Source organism: Numida meleagris, chromosome Z, assembly GCF_002078875.1.
Source record: "Numida meleagris isolate 19003 breed g44 Domestic line chromosome Z, NumMel1.0, whole genome shotgun sequence".
Lineage (NCBI taxonomy): Eukaryota > Metazoa > Chordata > Aves > Galliformes > Numididae > Numida > Numida meleagris.
The window spans coordinates 24388337-24409255 of record NC_034438.1 but is presented as its reverse complement, the minus strand read 5'-3'; the positions used below and the strand labels follow the sequence as shown (position 1 = coordinate 24409255).

At 39.7% G+C, this 20919-nt stretch overlaps 2 protein-coding genes across 8 annotated transcripts in view; both read left to right on the top strand.

The window, feature by feature from the left end:
- POLK (DNA polymerase kappa) overlaps positions 1–7803 on the top strand; it is a 37279-nt gene extending 29476 nt beyond the window's left edge. For all 7 annotated transcript variants that reach the window (XM_021381473.1, XM_021381477.1, XM_021381470.1 and 4 more), the window contains 5 exons: positions 147–243; positions 3117–3288; positions 4139–5098; positions 5824–5875; positions 6003–7803. In XM_021381473.1, coding sequence (XP_021237148.1) covers positions 147–243; positions 3117–3288; positions 4139–5098; positions 5824–5875; positions 6003–6087 — 1366 coding nt within the window. In that variant the 3' untranslated portion in view covers positions 6088–7803. The remainder of the gene's footprint in view (positions 1–146; positions 244–3116; positions 3289–4138; positions 5099–5823; positions 5876–6002) is intronic.
- The window catches only part of ANKDD1B (ankyrin repeat and death domain containing 1B), a 34186-nt gene continuing 21209 nt past the window's right edge, over positions 7943–20919 (top strand). The window contains exons 1-5 of the mRNA XM_021381487.1: positions 7943–10935; positions 14575–14678; positions 16632–16730; positions 19294–19392; positions 19485–19589. Of these exons, the coding sequence (XP_021237162.1) occupies positions 10812–10935; positions 14575–14678; positions 16632–16730; positions 19294–19392; positions 19485–19589 (531 nt within the window). The 5' untranslated portion in view covers positions 7943–10811. The remainder of the gene's footprint in view (positions 10936–14574; positions 14679–16631; positions 16731–19293; positions 19393–19484; positions 19590–20919) is intronic.

The window sequence follows — 20919 nt, the reverse complement described above, 5'->3', positions numbered from 1 at the left end:
AAGTAAACACTCAAACCCCATAAAACTTTCTTTTGATGTAGATTTGTTCAAGCGTTAAAGAAAAACCCAAAACATTTAGATGGCAGTCAAGCCATCTAACAAGCTTTAGGATTCATACTGAAAAAAATACTTTGTCTTTATATTAGAACATTCAGTGAAATTAACACAGCAGAAGATCAGTACAGCTTGTGTCGAGAACTCTGCAGGGAACTTGCTCAGGACTTACAGAAAGAGGGACTCAAGGTATTTTTCATTCTGTTTACTTTCAAAAGGACACTACTTTGCACTTGAAATGTAGTAGTGGCATGAATTAGCTTCACTTCTTGCAGTCAATCTTCAGGAAATTATATAATTTGCAGATAATTTGAATGTTTTAGACAGCGTTTTGATTTAGTTCAGATGGATATCAAATAAGTTTAGAAAAACTTATTTTGACTAACTAAGGTATAGAATATCTTAAAAAAAATTTGCTAATGGCAATGTTAATAAATATGAGAGCTGTTAAAAAGAATCTGTTGTCTATGAACTGTGCTCTGGTCAGTCATAGAGTCATAGAATCACCAGTGTTGGAACCTCCAAGATCATCCAGTCCAAATGTCCACCTACCATCAATATTTCCCCTCTAAACCATGTCCCTTAGTACAACATGTAAACATTTCTTGAACACTTCCAGGGCCAGTGACTCAGTCACCTTCCTGTTTCAGTGCCTGGCCACTCTTTTGGAGAAGAAATTTTTCCTAATATCCAACCTGAATCTCCCCTGGTACAACTTGAGACTGTTGCCTCCAGTCATACCACCAGTTATGTGGGGGAGGAGGCCAACCCGCACCTTGCCGCAACCTTCCTTTAGGTTATTGTAGAGAGCAGTAAGGTCTCACCTGAGCCTCCTACAGACTGAACAATCCCAGTTCCCTCAGCCGCTCCTCATCAGACTTGTGCTCCAGACTTCTCACCAGCTTCATTGCCCTTCTCTAGACAAGCTCCAGGGTCTTGATGTCTTTCTTGTAGTAAGGGGCCTAAAACTGGACACAATACTCAAGGTGTGGCCTCACCTATGCTGAGTACAGGGGAATGATCTCTTCCCTACTCCTGCTGGCAACAGTACTTCTGATACAAGCCAGGATGCCATTGGCCTTCTTGGCCACCTGGGCACACTGCTGGCTCATGTTCAGCCAAGCACTGAGCAACACCCTCAGGTCCATTTCTTCCACACGTTCTTCCAAGCACTCTGCCCCAAGTGTGTAGCATTGCCTGGGGGTTACTGTGGCCAAAGTGCAGGACCTGGCACTTGGTTGTGTTGAACTTCATCCCATTGGCCTTGGCCCAGTCCAGATGCCACTGTAGGGCCTTCCCACTCCCATGTAGATCGACACTTCCTCTCAACTTGGTGTCATCTGCAAACTTACTGGGGGTGCACTCAAACCCCTCATCCAGGTCATCAATAAACATATTGAAGAGGACAGGCCCCAGTACCAACCCCTGGGAAAGACCGCTCATGACTCGTTGCCAGCTGGATTTAACTCCATTCACCACCAAACATGTAATTCTAGTACATTTAAAATGCTGTTTCTGTTCTATCTTTCTATGGGATCCAGTCAATAGCCAATAGTGTAGTTTAAAAATCTCACATGTTCCCAGTTTGCAGAAAAATTAGTCATACGACTCGGTATGAATGATAAGGAAAGCCCCTGTATTCCTTCTCCCAAATTTCTTTTTATGAAGGCTGCTCGGAATGTAATGCATTCTGTTTTAAGGTGTTCTCCCATGACATCAGAGGAAGATGGTGGTGGTATGGCAGTAGAGGTTGAACCTGCCCACCAGTTTTCCTTTACATTTTGTTGGTATGTGACAGATGGCAGCAGAAGGGCAAAGTAAAGGAGAGCTGCAGGAAAGAAGCTGACAGACTCTTAGCAGGGTCTGTGATGATAGAGCAAGGGTAAATGGCTTCAAGCTCAACAAAGGCAGATTTAGGTTGGACCTTCAAAGGTCCCTTCCAACTCTAAGGATTCTATGATTCTATGAAAATGACGTCTGACATGGAAATCTATCTGAAGCAAGGGTGTGGAATTGAATTCCTCCATGAGGAAAAAATTTAACATTCATCGACACTTGCTGAACATTTCTGGAAACAAAACAGTGGATGTGAGCACAGTGATGCAGTGGATAGCACATTTCAGCAGTGGTGACAGCAACATCAAAGACAAGACGTGTTCTGGACAGCTACATGGATTTTTGTGAGCGCAGCATGCAGACTCTTGATCATTGCTGACAAAAAAACATAGCTAATGGTGGTGACTGTGTTGAAAAATGGTGGTTTGTGGCTGAGAATTTCTCTATGAAATAGTGTTATTTTGCTCTTTGTAGATGTTGTAGTTTCTATGGAAATAAATAGGAAGCATTACTTTCAGAGCAACCTATGTATTTTTCTGGAAAGAAAGACTTCTGTAGTGGTCTTTATGGTAAAGCAAGAAATAACATTCAAGACCTAAAAGAGTTCTTATTAGTCCTCTTCTGCCATAAATGATTGTCTCAGTAGATGTCAGGTTGAAAGAGAAATCAATAGCAAATAGGTCAAAGGAGTAAGCTTACAAAGGCACCATGGCATGATGCCTCTTATTTTCATTTGGATGGTCATTCTAAGTCACAAATGTTACGGAAGGTGTTGCCAGAGAATATCTGTGCCAAACACAGATGTTATGTGTTGCTCTGACAACACTGAGGAAGGATTCTTAACAGGATATTACTTACACATCCTTAATAGTTCTCCCAGCAAAACTAAGATACCTGGCACTGAAAGTTTCCAAGTGAGGAAATAATTTTTGGTAGACAGGGTAGAGGTTGTGACTGTAGCCAGAGCCTAAACTCTATTGAATATGCACTGTTGGCAGAAGGTCTGCTGGGGACCATAGCCAACTGACCTATTTTAGAGAATTTGACTTTGGCAGCAGTTTAAGAGCAAGTGTAAAATCTTACAGATAAATTTTTGGCAGGACCTCTTGATGCACACAGATAAGAAGAAAGTCTTGACTGTGGCTTTAAGGATGCTTGTAGAGATGCTGCATTAATATTTCTATCTGTGCCGTGTAAGATATGTATAATTTTTTTTTTTTAAATAGGGTAAAACTGTTACCTTGAAGCTAAAGAACGTGAACTTTGAAGTAAAAACAAGAGCTTCAACAGTGCTGTCTTCTGTTTCTGCTGAGGATGAAATATTTGCTGTTGCAAAAATGTTATTAGGAACGGAAATTGATAACGTTGCTCCTCACCCTTTAAGGATAAGACTTATGGGTAAAACTCTTTTCAGAATTAGATCATATAGCATATGGAAGTAATAGACTGTACTCTAAAGTATAACCGATATAAATGGATTTATCTTTCTCCATTACCCTAGTGGTTTTTACAAAGTGAAACAGCTCTGGAGTGCTGAATAGTGACTGTCAAATGTTTTACTAATTGAAGTTGTACCTTTCCTACTACCTGATAGCCCTGGAACAACATACACATGGGCAGGAGAGTAGAATCTTAACTGCATAGCAGTTCTTAATTCTGCTGCCTTAAAAAGGTTTTTAAATCTGCTTTGCAGTGCAGCAACAATTTGTTTCTATACATAACCTCTTTTAGAAACAAATACATTAAATAAAAGTGCTTAGAAATTTGAAGATGCTAAGTTTTGTGAGAACTTTGAAAAATTCTGTCAAAATTAATTCTGTGTTTTGATTCTAAGGCCTGTGGTTTCTGGTACTTACATATTTTCCTGTTTGAACCATTCAATAAAGTATAAAACTTTGTTGTCTATAGTATCAAAATGTGCTGAAGGGAAAAAAATTATTTGACAGGGAAACAGGATATGAATCTGTCTTTTGGACTGAATTTTACATAACTGTGTTAAGTTTATAGCCTCATATAATGGTACAAGAGTTAATACTTTTGGGTATTGAAATTAAAAATAAAGTTGGGCAAGTTTTTCAGGTCTGATAAAAGTGCATGGATCTTGTGATCCATTGTTAGCATTTGCAGGCCCTTCAACCTCTGTTTATAGGAAAAAGCATACTTCTATTGAGTGGATTTTCACCTCAAAAAGGTATCAAATTTTTAAAATATTGATATTTTAAATTGTAACTTTGTTTTTCATCATTAGGTGTACGAGTATCAGGATTTCTAAGTGAAGAAGAGAAGAAATACCAACAAAAAAGCATTAGAAGCTTCTTAAAATCAGGAAAAGAAATTGATTTTCCAAGGCTTCAGCCAGGGAAATCCAACCAAGAAAATCTCACAAAAAACTCAGAAACATCGTCCAGAGGGAGTTTTTTTGATAAAAAGCGAGCTGCAAGGCAACTAAATTGTAATAATCATTTTCCAAATGAAAGTGTAGGTAAGCAGCACTTTCATGGTATAAAATCATCAGAAAATTTTGTGGAAGAAGCAAACAAGGTCACAGACTTGCAGAAGTCTAATGTATGTGAGATCTTCACATGCCCTGTTTGTTTTGAGGAGCAAAGTAGTAGTAATTTGGAAGAGATTAATAGGCATATTGATGAATGTCTTGCTGGCAGTCTTGTTGAAGATACTGTGGAAATATCAAAAAATGACATTTCAAGAGCAAATTCATTTAACTTCTTATCACAGTGTAAAAATGAAAATATTGATGCCTGTAAAAAAAAAATAACAGATCAATTAGCAGAAACAGGCCAGTCAGCAAGTACATCTGAAAACTCTTCTAGCAATAGCAGAGAGAAAAAATTCACTCAAATAGTCTCTGAAAAGCCTCACAGAGAAAAACAGCCTGGTGATCTCATTGATATTCCTAGAAATGCAAGCATAAAACAATGTCTCCTTCCCCCAAAAAATTCACAAGAGAATGCAGAACAGTTTGGAAAGATGGATCATACAGAAGAAACTAGTTCATCCGCATCTTTTGAAGCCAGAGAAGACAGTGTTCTTGTTTGTCCAGTTTGTAATTCAGAACAGAAAACCACCAGCCTTATGTCATTTAACAGACACGTAGATGTCTGCTTAAACAAAGGCCTTATCCAGGAGCTGACAGAAAAAGATAATTGTTCTGCTAAGTCTTCTGATACAGAAAATCAAAACAAAGTTGGTGAGTATGCACATTAAGATATAGTCACATTATCTACTTGTGTAATGCCAATAATTTGGTAGCTGTATACTTCTAACTTTTGAAGACTTTTTTTGAAGACATTTCAAGATATTTTTGCAACAAGCTCTTTGGAGTAATGTCTGTGTAAGAGAAAACACCTCTATTTAAAAGATGTCAGATCCGTTTTATTGACAAACAAGGTTTCTGAATGAGGTGGTAGTTACATAGTGTGTTATCATTTGCTGCCGTGGTAACATAGAAATTACCGATCATTTCTGTAAATCCTGTCTGCTCCCTCCCAACCATAATCAGATTGATGGTCACTGAAATTTAGGTGAAAATTACTGAAAATGTCTTTAATCTAGATCATTTCACAGATTTAGTTGACAGAAAGGTTTAATTAATGTGCTGGCAAAAACAGAGATTGTGAACGTAAACATAAAGGCAGACATTGCTAATCTGATTTCCTTCCAGTAAAATTTGTCCCATGTCGTACCTACAGCATGCTAAACCCATAGCCTTTTCACTCAAGTAGTTTCTCTTTTTAATGAAGCATTAATCATTGCCCAGATTCAGTTCCACTTCTGTCAAATTAAAAAAAAAAAAAAAAAAGGAAGGAAAATCTTTATCCAGAACTGTTCTTTTAAACGTTTTGCTATGTATATGATTTCTGCAGCATTCTTTATTGAGGTAATACATTTTTATTGTTTCCATTTACTCCTCAGGAGGCTTAAGCAGAGGACAGCAGTGCACAAAACCATTACAAGGAACAAAAAGGTAAGGTTATTCTGAAAACTAGGTATACAACTCATATTTTTAAATATTCAAGTTAAGAAAAAAATAGTTTTAAAGTGCTATAAATATCTATTGTATATATGTATATTAATTTTATTTTTATTTTTAGGTCTGGACTACCAACTTCACAATCAGCATCAAAAAAGGCCAAGTCAATCAATTCCAAGCATACAATTGAAATGTTTTTTAAATGACACTGCAGCAGTGTACTTCATATGAAGTATTTCATAGTGTTTTATGACTGCAAATTAATTTAGCATTGGTGGCAGGCTGGATTCAGATGGAATATGCCTGGATTCACACTGGAGCCATTGTATGCTTATTGTACTCTGTAAAAAGAATATGATATGTGAGGTAAGAGATATAGCTGAGGTAATTCAATTTTTTTTGAAAATAATACTTTTTTAGCTTATGATAAATGAAATTTCTAGCACTTAAGAGTTCATTTATATTGAATGTGTGAAACTTTGTCAAAGTCACATGCAGTCTCATGAATTGTCTCTGCTGTTCAACAAAATAAAACAGGTTGATTAGAGCTGCCATGGTGCAAATCTGCATGGTAAGCTCCTGAGAAAGAGGGACTCATTAGGTAGTGTGTCACATTGTGCATGCTGATGTCCCCCTCCTAAGATTTGACCTGCCACTCTCTCTGCAAGGCAGAGAATTGGTAACCATAGTTGCTCAAGTTAATACTTTCTTGGACAATTGAACAGCAAATTAATTTGCATTATTGTATGTGTGATAATGTAGGAGAGCCAGGCTACTTGATTTCAGTTCTTGTGAATGTCTGTCTTGTCATTGGACACAAAAACTGGTTGGTCTTCAAGCGAGAAGAATTCAGAGCACAGCCAAGCTTTTATTGTTATCACTGAAAATTACTTCAGTATGAGGTGATGGACCCACTCTGAAGGGCTCACTGTGATGAGATGCAGGATGACTTTGCTTGATACTAAAAATGTTAATAAACTGGACGATGAGAGGAGGATTATTCCAGGTTAGCTGACGAAATGCTGTTTGATCCTTGGCCTTTCCAGAGAGCCTGAGAACTTCAATTTTCTTTGCTATTGTTAAACTGGTATGTGTTGGTAGGGCTAAATGTAATATACATCAGTGTGCAATAATAATACGAATGTTGTATAAATATGTGCAATATGCTGAAATGAAGTATTCTTACTCTTTATCTACCTTTATTTAAAATTATTTTCTATTTTAAATTATATTTTATGAGTACTTAAGCGTAAGGAGAAGATTGTAAAGTTCAAATATTTGAAATACTCTATATTGATATTCTTCTGTTTACACCAAATTGTTTAAATTTAGATATTTTATAATTAATTTATGATGATAGCATCTTTCTTAGAAGTTATACAAACAATGACAAACCCTTGATGAAATAAGAACTTTTAAAAAGTGGATAGTCTTTAAAATGGCTATGATAGAAGCTTCTGTTCCATTGCTTAACTGTATGGGGATTACTCTGTGGCTTACTTGTTTTTTAAATAAATGGATATTTTGTATGATTTAGATGCTCAGGCTAAATCCAGAATGTATTTTTTCACTGCCAAATTTTCTGGAATGATTTCAGTATCTCCACCTGCTTGTGTCTGTTTGCCAGATGCCACTGTACCTGCAGATCTGTTATTTGAATTCATTGCTCCTTAATCTGCTCTGGACAAAATCAGCTAGGCTAGTGCATACTATTCTGCAGGCTGACAGTTGACTTTGTCTAAACAAAGTCAGTGAGCAGTCAGCAGTTGCTGTTCTGCTGACAGAGGTGGGAGCTGGAAATTTCTGGTAGGAAAAACATAAAAACAACTGAAGGAGCAGTGACTACTGTTAAAAAATAAAAAAAGAGCACCTGTCCCTTTATTGATATACATATGTATAATTTAATAAAGTGTAGAATCCAAGATTACTTGTCAGTGTGTGTATTTCTTTAAAGTTTGTTATTTTACATGTCTGTTTGTTATTTTACATGTGCATTACTTAGCAGAAAAGGAAATTCCTCTAAGTACTTGGACAAATGAAGCCCCACCTGCAGTACTGTGTCCAAGACGGGGCTCCAGCACTAGAGGGATGTGGAGCTGTTGGAGTGGGTCCAGAGGAGGGCCATGAAGATGCTCACAGGGCTGGAACACCTCTACTTTGAAGACAGGCTGAGGGAGCAGCTGGGCTTGTTCAGCATGGAGAAGGGAGGACTACGGGGAGACCTCCTTGTGCCCTTCTAGTAGTTAAAGGGATATTAAAAGCAGAAGGGAGTCTGACAGTGATAGGACAAGGGGGAATGATTTTAAACTAAATGAGAGGAGATCCAAATAAGATACTAGGAGGAAATTCTTTATTCAGAGGGTGGTGAGTCACTGGCATAGGCTGCCCAAAGAAGTTGTGGATGCCCCATCCTTGGAGGCATTCGAGGCCAGACTGGATGGGGCCCTGGGCAGCCTGGTCTCATGGGTGGAATCCCTGCCCATAGCAGGGGGATTGGAACTGGATAACCTTTAAAGTCCCTTTCAACGCAAGCCATTCGGTGATTCTGTGAAATAATCTTGAATTCCTCTTCTAATTATAGGTAATAGAGAAAAGGATGGCGTTTCTGTGATCTTAACGTTCTGAAGAAAGGGATGCACAAAACATTCATCTGTGAGGATCATGCTTGCCTTCAGTGGAGCAGTCACAGAAATGTCCCTCTTAAAAACAAGACGTGCTTGAGTTTATCTTGTAAATCCTCAATCCTTAGAAACATAGACTGCAGAGCAGCATTCTCCTATTTAATCTGTTTACTGCTGTAGCAATATCTTTATTTACTTTTAGGTTTTGAAATACCCTGCGTGCAGAATGTCTTACAGTGGTTGGATGACGTGTTTTTTCTTAGTAGTCGTCTGGCCTGGTTATCTCAGTCATTATTTTTAGAAATGTTCTATTGGGAATACATAAATACTTTTGTTCATGCCATTTTGTTTTCAGAGTTGCTGAATTTCCATGTTGTAATTCTATAGACAGGAACATCAGCAGCATAGAGTCTGGGCTTGAATTGCTCTAACAGCAGCTTGATCCATGTTGGGAGTTAATACAGGGTTTATCATGTCCCTGTCTCTCTTTTACATTGCAGTATGCAGATCCAACTAAGAGACTGAATTGTTGAAACTGTCCGGAATCACATTACCTGCAAGGGAACCTAGGGAACAGCTTGCAGGTGCCGAAGTTTGCTTTCCAGCTGTTCTTCTGGGGATCTCTGCCATACATTTTCTTATTTTCATTTTTGTGTGTGAGCACCTGTTGAGATTGAGCCTCCCCATTTAGTTGTTCTAAATCCAAAGCAAAGGCAAGCTGCAACAGGTAGCTGTAATAATAGGAGATGAGGAAAGGAGTGAGTGCAGCTGTCAGGTGCTGAAGTTGTGTAGGCTAACAGTTCATGCACCAGGTAACTTTGAATCCTGAAGATTCCAAAAGTAGAGTGTAATACACAATTTAATAACAACATAGTAGTTGCTATCTTGTTTGTAGCTGTTAAAGACTTCGCATTTACAGAGTGAAATTTTTGCTTGTTCTTTTTGTGCTATTCAACATGCGTTTGTCTTACATCTTTCCTTCATAACAGCTCCATTTGTTCATGTATTTATAACTAGAAAATTATTGTATTTTAATTAAAAACTGCTGCTGTTTGTTTTTTGTAGTTTTTTTTTTTTTTAATGAAAAGATGCTCTGAGTTTCCACTGTTCTCATGGGAGAGAAGGGTCTGTGAAGGTAGAAGAGATGTTCCAGTAGTTCCTTGCTCTGCACTTTTTAAGGGATTTTGCTTTTTTAGTTTCTGCATCAGCCTTTTCTGCAGGTTGCTGGGGCCATTTGAAAGTGTCGATATTGTGGGATGCTGTAATTTGTGTTTCTTCCTTTGGGGCCGGTTGTATGTGCTGAATCTAGTAATTATAAAATTGTTTGTTGCCTCATTTTGGAAAAAGAGGACTAGTGTTGCAAACCATGAGGCTGTACTACCTACCCAGTCACCACCCAGAAATAAACCTCTTCCTCTCAAGAAGTTTCACTGGAATGTCTGACTCACAGGGAGCGAATGAAAGCATTCGGTGGGCAAAATATTTTGAGTCTTTCAGATTAAATTTGCCACTGACACATACAATGTTAATGCTCATGGATGTTAAGACTGTTTAAGTTACAAAGAAAAAATTATAGTGAAGGAACTCAATGTCTTCAGTTGTGTAAGGCTGACTAGTGATAGCTCTGCATTCTTTGAGCTACTTTTCTAATATTAATTTTAAAATAATGTCAGGAATGCCAGCTACTGCTTTTAAAGTAAAATTTGACCCAATCACTTTAAAAGGCAGCAATTTTTATGCCCTATCTCAGGCAGTCATTGTCAGCATGAAATGAAATAATCCATGCTGGTGCAAGTAAACAAAAGTAACCACGGATCTGGAATTCGAGATAAATGAGAATTCCCTAATTAGACAGATCTCAATATGGTGATTCACTAAAACTGCATATTGATGTATTGATTTTGATTGGACTTCAACAAAAACCATGTGAAAATGTCTGAAAACTAACCAAAAGTCTTGTGGCTGGATTAATTTCAGCTGCCTCTGTTGCTATACCGCATTCTGTCCAAATTAGGCCAGAAGCATCTCAGTCTCTCGCATCCCAAGAGCGTGTCGTGCTAGCAGGGGACTCTCCTATCCAGTGATGATCTAAAGCAGAATAATTCCAAGAGCAACTTCTCCCAAAGCATCCCTCAGCCTGCAGAAGGCTTGGCTGGTGGGGCCAAGTGACGACATACCGCTGTGGGCAGCAGTGCCCGCAGCCTGGCTGGGTGTGTTTGAGTCAACTTCGAGCCCTAGGAACCGGTTTTTCAGTGCAGCAGGAAAACACACCCCAGGCAAAGCAAGGGCACCTCCCTCTGCACGGCCGCATGGGGCCCCTTGCTGCAGGTGAGGAGGAAGAGGAGTTGACGGCCACAATGAAGGGACTGAGCCACCTGTTTCGTGTCAGGGAGGACACGATGCATGGAGATGCAGCAGCCAACCACAACAGCTGTGAGTGTGTGGGGACTAATGCCAGGTCTAGCTTTCACACAGCAACCCAGTGTATCATGTAGGGAAATGTGAAGCTGTGGATGTGAGATCAAGATTTGGGGTTTGATGCCTCCTTCTTCCAGGAGGCTGGCCCGCCTGGCACTGTGCTTTAAGTGCAGTCCTGAAGTTGTCTGAAGGGGTTCGCTGGGGATAGCCACATGCTTGAGCTCAGGCACATGGAAAGTTTCACAACCGAGTCATGCTTCTGCGTTGGAGGGGGGCACGCTGCACTTGGAGGAAGTTCTGGTCTCGTTGCACGCAGTGGTGTGACTCACTGATGGTAGACTTGAGATTGCAAACTGGTCTGTTACAGAACAGTCTGCTATAGCGTGGGCTGCAGATAGTGAAAACGGGTTATTTGTGGAAACTGAACAGTAATTATTAAGCCCTACTGTGACCGTGTCCTGTGATTTCAATGTGATAATCACTGAAATCTGTTCTGGGCCATGCTTCCTGTTCCCAGTCATGCAAAAAGGGTAGATGAAGATAAGCAATGAATAAAATATCACTGTTGGATTCAGTACGCAGACTTCTCATGACTTCTTTGAAATTGAAACAGGATTGCTTTATCAAAACATTCTTGTGACTTTACAAAATCTCTATGTCAGTCATTTTATTTACAATAATAAACATAAAAAATGTCAAAAGGTTATTGGAAGAGAAAATGTTACCACACCAGTAAGTATGATTAATTTTTAGGAACGGTAGAATGAAAATACTTCAAATCTATTCATTGATATTTCTGTATTTTCTGTAGAATTCTTCAGCCAATTCAAATTTCTATTTTTTCCATGTTCTTTTTAAGATACTGACAAATTCATATTATGGGTATTGCAAAAGAAATCTAAAATGGGGAAAACGTGGAGAGATTTAGTGTTTGGACTCCTTATAAACTTTTCTGTGAGTGCTGATACCACTGGCTCGCTTTCTGACTTCAGTGGATGTCCTTAGTTGTGCTACTACTCGTAAATGGTTCAAAGCCCCTTACAGTAAAATAAGACTTGAATATGAGGAAATTAAAATTGAAAGCGTTTCAAAATTTGATTTTCTGTAAGGGAGACTTCCTGTTTTCTGGTCAACAAGGCAGTTCACGTTTCTGCACCTTCTTACTTCCTTGCCCTTCCAGAAGAGGAGACAGACTGGGATATTCAGCGCATTAAATGGCAGTTACATTACGACTACACTAAATTCTAATATGTATTCTGTGCAGATAGGAGTATCTATGAAGGAAATCAAGCTCACAAAATTAGTATTTTTGGTTAGCTCAAAAGTAAAAGTGAAAATAAAATGTAATTATTTTAATGAAAACTCCAGGGCATTGAGTCAAACTGCTTGAAAGAAGCCAAGGAAAATGACCCCTCTGGAAAGACTGAAGGCTGCAAAAGGTGGCAGATTGCTGCTAGTGCTTGAAAATCAAGTGATTGGTAATAATGCAAGGACTGCCAAATTCTGGATGCCACAACTTAAAAGGAAAGCTTCCATAAATCTCTGGTCTGACAGCTCTCTGCTTTTGTAATTTCATGTGTGAAAATAAATCATTTTGGAAAAGCAGCAGAAAAGTGCACAAAGTCAGCACAGCAGTGTATCTAAATTGCTGCTGTTCTTAAGTCCCGAATTAAGATGTATTAAGAGAGAGGGGCTGTTAAGAAACACCATGTCCTGATCAAACAACGTCTTCTTTTAAAAGTGTGCATCCAGTTCATGACTTCCAAACACAAGGGAAAAGATCAGTCATCGCTTCTTTGTCAGAGCTGAAACAAAACTTTGCTGCACCAGTGCAGTAACAAAACACTGCTTTCTCTTGTTTCTCGAAGGCAGTAAGCTGCTAGGATTGTTCCCGAATGCCCTGGGATGCAACAGCTCTCATTTTTGCATCTACGTGTCTTACACCTTCATCCAAGTGTTCAACACCAGCCAGTGGGAATGAATGTGGCCAAACTAATTGCAATTAGTTGGTGCCCAAAGTTCTGTTTCTGTGCTTGCTTTGAACAAGATATCCTGCAACCATTGGCTTACCCATGCTTGGAGTCAAGGCAGTGGAAATACTAATTTCTGAATGAAGACTATAAAAACTATGAGTGAGGCATATACTCTCATCTCTTCCCAAAGGATCTTCTGTCAGCCACTGTTAGAGGCAGAATACTGGAGCAAAGGGAGTGTTGCCCTGACTGGGCGTGACCACATTCTTTTGTAATAAAATGCCACTGTTTTGATATGAAAGCTGGCTGTTTCTTTTAATGCTTGAAATCTAACGTTACAGTCTATAGAGACGTTACTATTTAACTATTCTAGACTAGTCGTGCATTTTTATTTGCAACTGCTTTCTCATTTTGTAAAAGAAAATCCATTTTGTGATTTCAAGAGAATTTGAGAGGATGCTTCTGTTGTATGGAGTGTTTGCATAATGCCATGTCATAGGAAAGCTGGAAACAGTTTTGGAACCACCCAGTTTAATTTCTAGTTTTTGTACGATACGGCTGTGGTTATTCCCCCAAGATTGTAATTGTAGATAGTGAATAGGATTCAATTAAGTGAATGCCATACTGATTTTCTGTGGTATTTTCTCCAGTCATACAGCCACAAGCTATGTCTCATTAGATGTTAATAAATTTAGATGAGAGACCCCCAAGGAACAAATTGCTGCTGCAGTGTCTAGTTCGGCAGAGAATGCTGCTCTCTTCGTTGGTATCGTTAGGCAAATGGCCTTCCAGCTTTCAGGCCAAAATATTCTAGACAGAAGATATCAAAGTGATTAACTTATTGAGTATGGTATGCTACTAAATTAAGAATGTCTTATTGCATTTGATGCCCTCATTTCTCCCAAGCACGGAATTAAAAGTTAAGGCAGAAATGTGCTGGTAGAGAAATGCTCTGACCTCTAAGATAGCTAAACTGGTTACCAGACTCTGGAATTTTATTTTCCAAAGTAACTAAATATTAAATGTTTAGTTACAGCAGTCCAAACGTATACTGCATCTACTTCAGATGTTCATGTTTTGGGTTAAGACATTAAAGCAAGGTCCTAGCTTAATAGTAAATTCCTCACTGTGGCCAAATTTTGAGTTCAAGTTCAACCTTCTTTTTCACCTCTTTTTTTTTTTTTCCCTCTAAACCACCTGTTCCCAGCTGAGGCACATCATTTTGTCACCGCTGTACATTTTTATGTATTTTGATGGTACGCTCTGTTGTAAAATAGCAATTTTTTCCAAGGATAGGACATAAGTGCTGCAGTTCACACTGTTCACTGTTGGGCTTATAAAATGCCTTGAGACCCATTTTGATGTCAGGGACTTCACAAATGAACTGATTGTTCCTGTGAGCGAAGTGAATAATAATAGTCTGTGATGTGAAAAGCCCACTTCTATTCACACTGAAAAGCTGAGCCGAGAAACATCAGCCAGGTGTCTCTAGAGGAAAAAAGTACAGTCCTGAAACACTTCTGTGACGGGAAAAACACGATTCACAGAAAGTGTGAAATCAGGATAAGTACCAGAATGTTAGAACAATATCTGTCCCTTAAATTTGGTATGGCTATTCTTTTTGTAATACATTTTTCTGTGTGTGTGTGTGTGTGTGTGTGTGTGCCACCTCTTCCCACAGTACTGCCAGATGAGAAAGAATTTCAGCAGGCAGCTAAAATGAACAATTTGGAAACTATGGAAAAGCTGTTTAAGAAGAATCTTAACATAAACGCTGTGGATACTGTGAGTACAATGTGTCAGAAACAGGATGCCTGTGGGGGTGGGGGTGGAAGCCCAGCGTGCTGGTGCCGAACGAGTCATCTTCTTGGAAGTGGTTAAGCAGTGTCCCACGTGCCCAGTTCGGGCTGAAGAGTTTCATACAGCATAACTCTCAGGTTGTTTTAATGTAGGGACTTCTGAATAGCGGTCACTGCTCTAAATGGACTGTCTTCCTGTATAATTAATTCCTTGAGTTCTCCATCTTTCAGAATGGGAAGACTTAACCCCATAGTCACTTTGAGAATGAATTTGTGCTGCTAACACCACAAACTTCAAATAGCGGTGTGAAGCATTACTGCTCAGTGCACACAGAACCACAGAAGCGTTCTACCACAGCTTCTGCATGCAGGCTGAGATCAGAGTTCAGACTTGCCATAAATAGACAAAAATATATTTCTTACCCTGACAGAATCTAAGGGCATGAATTTCACAGTGACAAAAATAAAGTGCTGTGCATCATAAGTAGCTGAACAGCACTGCAGCAGTCTTGATATTTATCTGGGAATTGTGGAGAACTGGAAGCTCTCTGTGGCTATCTGCAAGTCCTCTGCCCACAAATGTCCTCGCCTTATTAACTCATGGAAGCAAAAACCCCGCTTCCCAAGCTCACATGCATTTTTCCCTGCTGGGGAATTGGAGAGAACATAGAGCTGCATTCCTCGTTTCTTTGTGAAAAAGGAATGGAGACAAAGACTTCTTTGGGGTAAGCTTCTCCAAAACAGTGACAGCGTTCCCATCTATTACATACTTCCATAAATACACAGCAGGTGACCATAGAACCTAGTCACTCAAAAACATTCTTTCTTCCTTTTTGCTTTCCAGAATTCAGGAAATTGAACTAAATACTGTTCCAGCCCAGTACTCTGAATCTTCTCTCTCGTTCTTAACTCAGATCTATAGTATGAGATTTACTAGCAGAGCTGCTTGGCTGTTGTGCATTGATTGATGCTCCGAGAGGGGACTCAGCTTGTGCTGGCAAAGCAGTTCTTGCATTTACGTTGATTTTTTCCACCCCCTGTACTTCCAAGCCAAATAATCAAGTCTGCCAAAAGCCAAGTTCTGCTGATAAAACTGTTTCTGGGTAAGAAGCTTTTCCTGGCACAAATCCCACCTGTTTGTCTTTAACTTGTGTAGCCGTGGGTGAAGAGCTATAAATGAAGCAGCTGATCTGCACAGAACAAATCCAAACTGACTTTTAAAACTAATTGGTTAAGTCACATATGGAAACTCTAAGTGAATTACGTTAAACCCGATTACGGTCACTTTAATTAAAGGGAAACTTTCCACCAAGGTTTAATTCATTTTATCCAATCCTTTTTAAGTTCACACTGTCAGTTACTGTAATGAAAAATTGTTTCCGATAAGCCTCGAGCTGATTCATCTGTTAAAAATTACTCACTGTTTGCAAGGTGGGAGCCTTCATTTGCATAAGTAATGGCTCGTTCTGTGAAGATGATTCAGTGCTGAGAGAGCGAGGAATCCTGTCATGGGTTGCAGGCATACAGAAAAAAGCATGGAGAAAAGTGGATATAACTGCGTAAATCCAGACCTCATCTCTTCAAATTGAATTCTGTAATAAAGATGTTTCAGGCACTGCGTGCATCTCTTCTAGGCAGCATGCGATTCCTTAGCCCCACTCTGACAGTGCATTTCAGAGAAGGAGTTGTGATGCCACAAACAGTAACTTCAGTAAATAAACTGTTCTGCTTCTCTATGAAATTTTTATTATCTATATGTAAATGATCTCCAAAGGAACAAAAACGCAGATACAGACGAAGCTGGAGGGGGAACTATGCAAATATATACACGTGCTATCCACTGCAATTATTTATAATCAAATAATTCAGAAATCCTGATATTTGCATAAGGAAAAGAACATCATTGTGGATCTGACAGCCAAAGCTTTGCTTATTGCAGTTGAAGCGCACTGCACTGCATTTTGCTGTTGCAAGAAGCCATATGTCTGCAGTGGATTTTCTGCTCCATCACAAAGCTAGAGTTGATATGGCAGATCAGGTAAGTTCCCCTGTCTCTGTGGTAGCTGCGTGTTTAATCACACTGGTATACGATTAATGTAAAAGCCAACTGTATAGCAAAACAAACTCTGAAAGAAAGAATTAGATCTGGGTATCAGTGGGATTCCATAGAATGACTGCTTGTGTTCCCTTCCTCCATTCTTTTGTGAGTGAGCAGCTTAATGCAGAACTGTCAGCTACTCCGTAGCCTCCAGGACTTGAAGAGTTGAGGAGTGTATGGTTCAGCTTTTCTTTGGGCCAGATGGGGATTCACCATGCAGGATTTGATTCAGACGTTAAAATCAAACGCATGGTATGTTATTTATAATCAGACTATGCAAACTAGGAGTTTTCCAGTGAACTGTAATTCATTTCCAGAGAACCTATTTGTTCAGTTATTTACTTACCTATCTCTCTGTCTATTTCATCCTGAGTAATGAAAACAGAAGCAGATGAGTCACTCACCTTTTTTTTTTTCCCTGCTTGGCTCTCTCTCCTTACTGTCCACATGCTGCAGTTTAGGCTGCGAGAAAGAAAAATTCCAGGCTGGTGGAGTGGGCAGGAGGGAGAAAGTTTCCTTGTTACTCTGTGTTGGAATGGAAACAAGATGTGAGAAACAAGATGTGAGAGGCTGTGCCAGCATCTGGTTTTGGCATTTGTTTTGCAGAGTAGGAAAGCCACCTGCTGTCTATCACTGCTCCAGTAGCTCAGGATCATGGCCTCGTGCTGCCCAGCCGGTGAATAACTCACACACAGAACAAAGGCACTGCCTTTTCTTTGTGGCAAATTGTTTTTCAGTGACTCTCTCCTATGTTTGTTGGGGCAATAAGAAGCTTCAGAGTGTAGTTATAGGTCTGTTAATGTCTGGGTAGGAAGCATGGAAGCCAGCTTTGAAATATAAACCCTCATTCTGTGCTGAGGTTCTCTGAAACACTCAGAATCTCACTCTAGTTAAAGACTGCCCTTTGATTACTGGCTGATTTTAGTTTCTAGATATTGCTAATCACAGTTGTTCAAGCAGCATTAGAAACACTCCATCATAATTAGTTCACAGAGGTTAATTGTTATCACAATATGTATTTTATTTGACAGTGATTTGTGTACTCTTTGACAACCAGTCTGATACTGCAGTGGGTACACAACAGAGTGAACATACCATGACTTCAGTTCTTACTCCACTTCAGCTTCTGACTTTTTTTTAATACTAATGCAGGATCATAAACATTCTTAACATAATACAGAAAGTACGCTGATTAAAAACACACAATAGTGTTTTTATCAGCATCCTCTTCCACCGAGGGAACATTTTTCTCTATCCAGCTACTCAGCCTGCCCTCTGACGTGGAACTTCTGAAGGCCAGTCTTGCTTCTGAAGACTGAGGCAAAGAAGGCATTCAATACCTTGGCCTTTTCACTGCCCTCTGTAACCAGGCCTCCCACTTAATTCAGCAAGACTCCCATTTCCCTAGTCTTCCTTTTGTCATTGAGGTACTTGTGGAAAACCTTTTTGTTGCCCTTGACATCCCTGGCCAGATTCAATTGCAGTCAAATACACGAGCGTGTCTAGCAAACACAAGATTCATGATTGCAACAATTTTTTCTAGAATAGTCTTAGATGAGTTAATGTATTTCTATGTTGTATTTACACAGAAGATGAAGTGTAGGTATGATACCTCTGAAGTTCTATGGGATCTTGATAGACCTCTTGAAAGACTCCTATGGTCTAAGACTTGGACTACAGATGGGAGTCAACCTACTGATTCCTCATTTACAGGCGAGAAACTGGGAAACGATAATGGCTGTGAAAGAATTGCCTTGCTCCTTCTCTCTGCCTTTAGATTCCTCTGACTCTATCTCTTAGATTCAGGTGCTTTTAAGGTAGATTTTGAGCATCTTCTGTGTTTTGTGTTTACACACCATGTAACAGAATCAGCTATGATTTATGATGCTGCACCTGGTTGCGGTATAAACTAGAAGAGAAGTGGAAACACCGAAAACTATGACCAAGATGGGAGACAAAGAGGATGCACTGGCTGAAAGATGCCTATCTCTTTTTCTTTTGGCTCTAAGATATTGATGGTTGGGGGGGGCTGTTTGTTCATTTGACTGACTTTTTCTAAAAGAGAAGAATTCTCAAGAATTCTTCTTCTGAAAGAAGAACTACCTGGAGAATCATGGTGATTCTTGTTGCATATTATTATCTGAAATGTCATCTACTTCACCCAGAGCTATCTACTTCAGGTCATTAGTCAGTTTCTGGAGAGAAACTTCCCAGGAATTGCTTCATTTCATATTTCACAATGGGATTAATCCTTTTCTGGAGATGCCACATCTTCTACCAAGGAGAGCAGGAGCCTGAACTTTTAGTGTAACTTAAGTGAGATGAATTCCATTCACACTGTCAGGTGATAGTGCTGATCTTCTAGAGCCTGTGGTGCAAAACCCACTCATACACTATATTAATAAAAAAGATTAAAATAAATTTGACAGAAGGGATTTTGGTGGTAATTTCTGCCTTTTAAATTTCTTTTTCTTTCTTTCTTTCTTTTTTTTTTTTTTTATAGCATGGCCTGACAGTGATCCATCTTGCAGCTTGGACTGGAAATCTAGATATAATGAGGAAATTAGTTAAAGCTGGTGCTGATCAAAGGGCTAAGAACGAGGTGTGTTGATGACAGGCTTTTACCGATTCTAAGTATGTTAATGGTAGGAAACAATCAAACCTGCACTTACAGAGTTGCTTGTGGTTTTTCAGGAAGGAATGAATGCACTGCACTTTGCAGCACAGAACAACAGTGTAAAAATAGTTGATTATTTTCTCCAAGATCTTCACTTGACTGACTTGAACAAGCCTGATGGGGTACAGTATGCGCTTTTCTGTTTATTTCTGTAATCTCACAAGGAAACTGTCGTGGGCAAAACAACCTTGACTTTGACTTCTCAATGAATTTAAATTTATTGCAACTTACATAAACTTTTAATTACTAATTTGGGTATTGAGAAACAAATAAGACAAACAGCCAGACAAGCATGTAGGGAAAACACCTTTTCTCCCTGTTTTCTTGTCTCAGCTGAACTCCAGACACTTCTCCTCTCCTGGTTCTTGGCTTTTGCTACACATGACATTCAGGCCCATTATTGAGACAGTGGGAGGCAGGGGTTGGGGTCAATCCACAGAATTCTTATTTATTGCTAATCCTGGTTTCTTCTCTTTTCCTCTTTTCTTGTCAAGGGCTCCTCCATGGGCTGCAGTCCCTCTGGAGGTGCACCTCATGCATCTCCTCCCTCGTGTCCTCTCACATCTGCTGAGTCCTCCACCGTTTCCTCTGCTATCTCCCTATGCGTCTTGCCTTTGGCAGTGGCTGCCATTTCTTTTATACCTTGCAGAGGTACCATGAGCTCCTCTGATGGGTTCGGTACTAGCACATGGTTTTGTCTATGAGGAGTTTGCTGGAAGCTGTTGTGGTCAGCAGGAGGTTGTCACTGAACTCCTCCCACACAGCTAATCCCTGCCACCCTCCCATACTGTGCCCCTTAAACCTGCCAGGTATGGCAGACACGGGCATCTTTCACCAATGGAGAGCATGAAAACACATACAGTACCAACTCTTCAGCAGTACCAAGGCCTTGTCCTCATTACGGTTTGCTGTGCCTGTATTTTTCCTTCCCACTATGCTGGAATCCTACTTTGAAGGCTTGCTTACTTAGCTAAGTAGAATATCTTATCTCTGTGTTGAGGAAAAAATACTCTCATGGGATCCGCCACCAAAAGAGCAAAGCCTCCCCCTCCTCTTTATTGAGCCTTGAGTTTTATTGACCAGGTAGTGCAAAGTTCTGAATTCTGTCTACACATGACAAGGCTGACATTAACAAGAGCTTATTGTTATGGTTTTGTGATTTTTTTTTGTTGTCGGTATTCCACATCATTACATCATGTAAGGTACGGGCAGTTAAAGGGTTAATTCCCCGGTTACTGTAAACTGCCTTTTTTGGTGTGGCCCTCTGAGGGGGAGGGGAGGAGGTGCACTCCCCAGGGGTCTTTGCGGGAGAGGGGGTGGTGAAGCCACGTGGGAGACGCGGGGTCTGTTCTTCCGAGCCTGGCGGAGAAAGCACGTGGTCCTCCTGCATTTTTCTGTGTAAGATTTTCAGCCTGTAAACCCTCTATCATAATTCTACTAGCCTCATTTTGA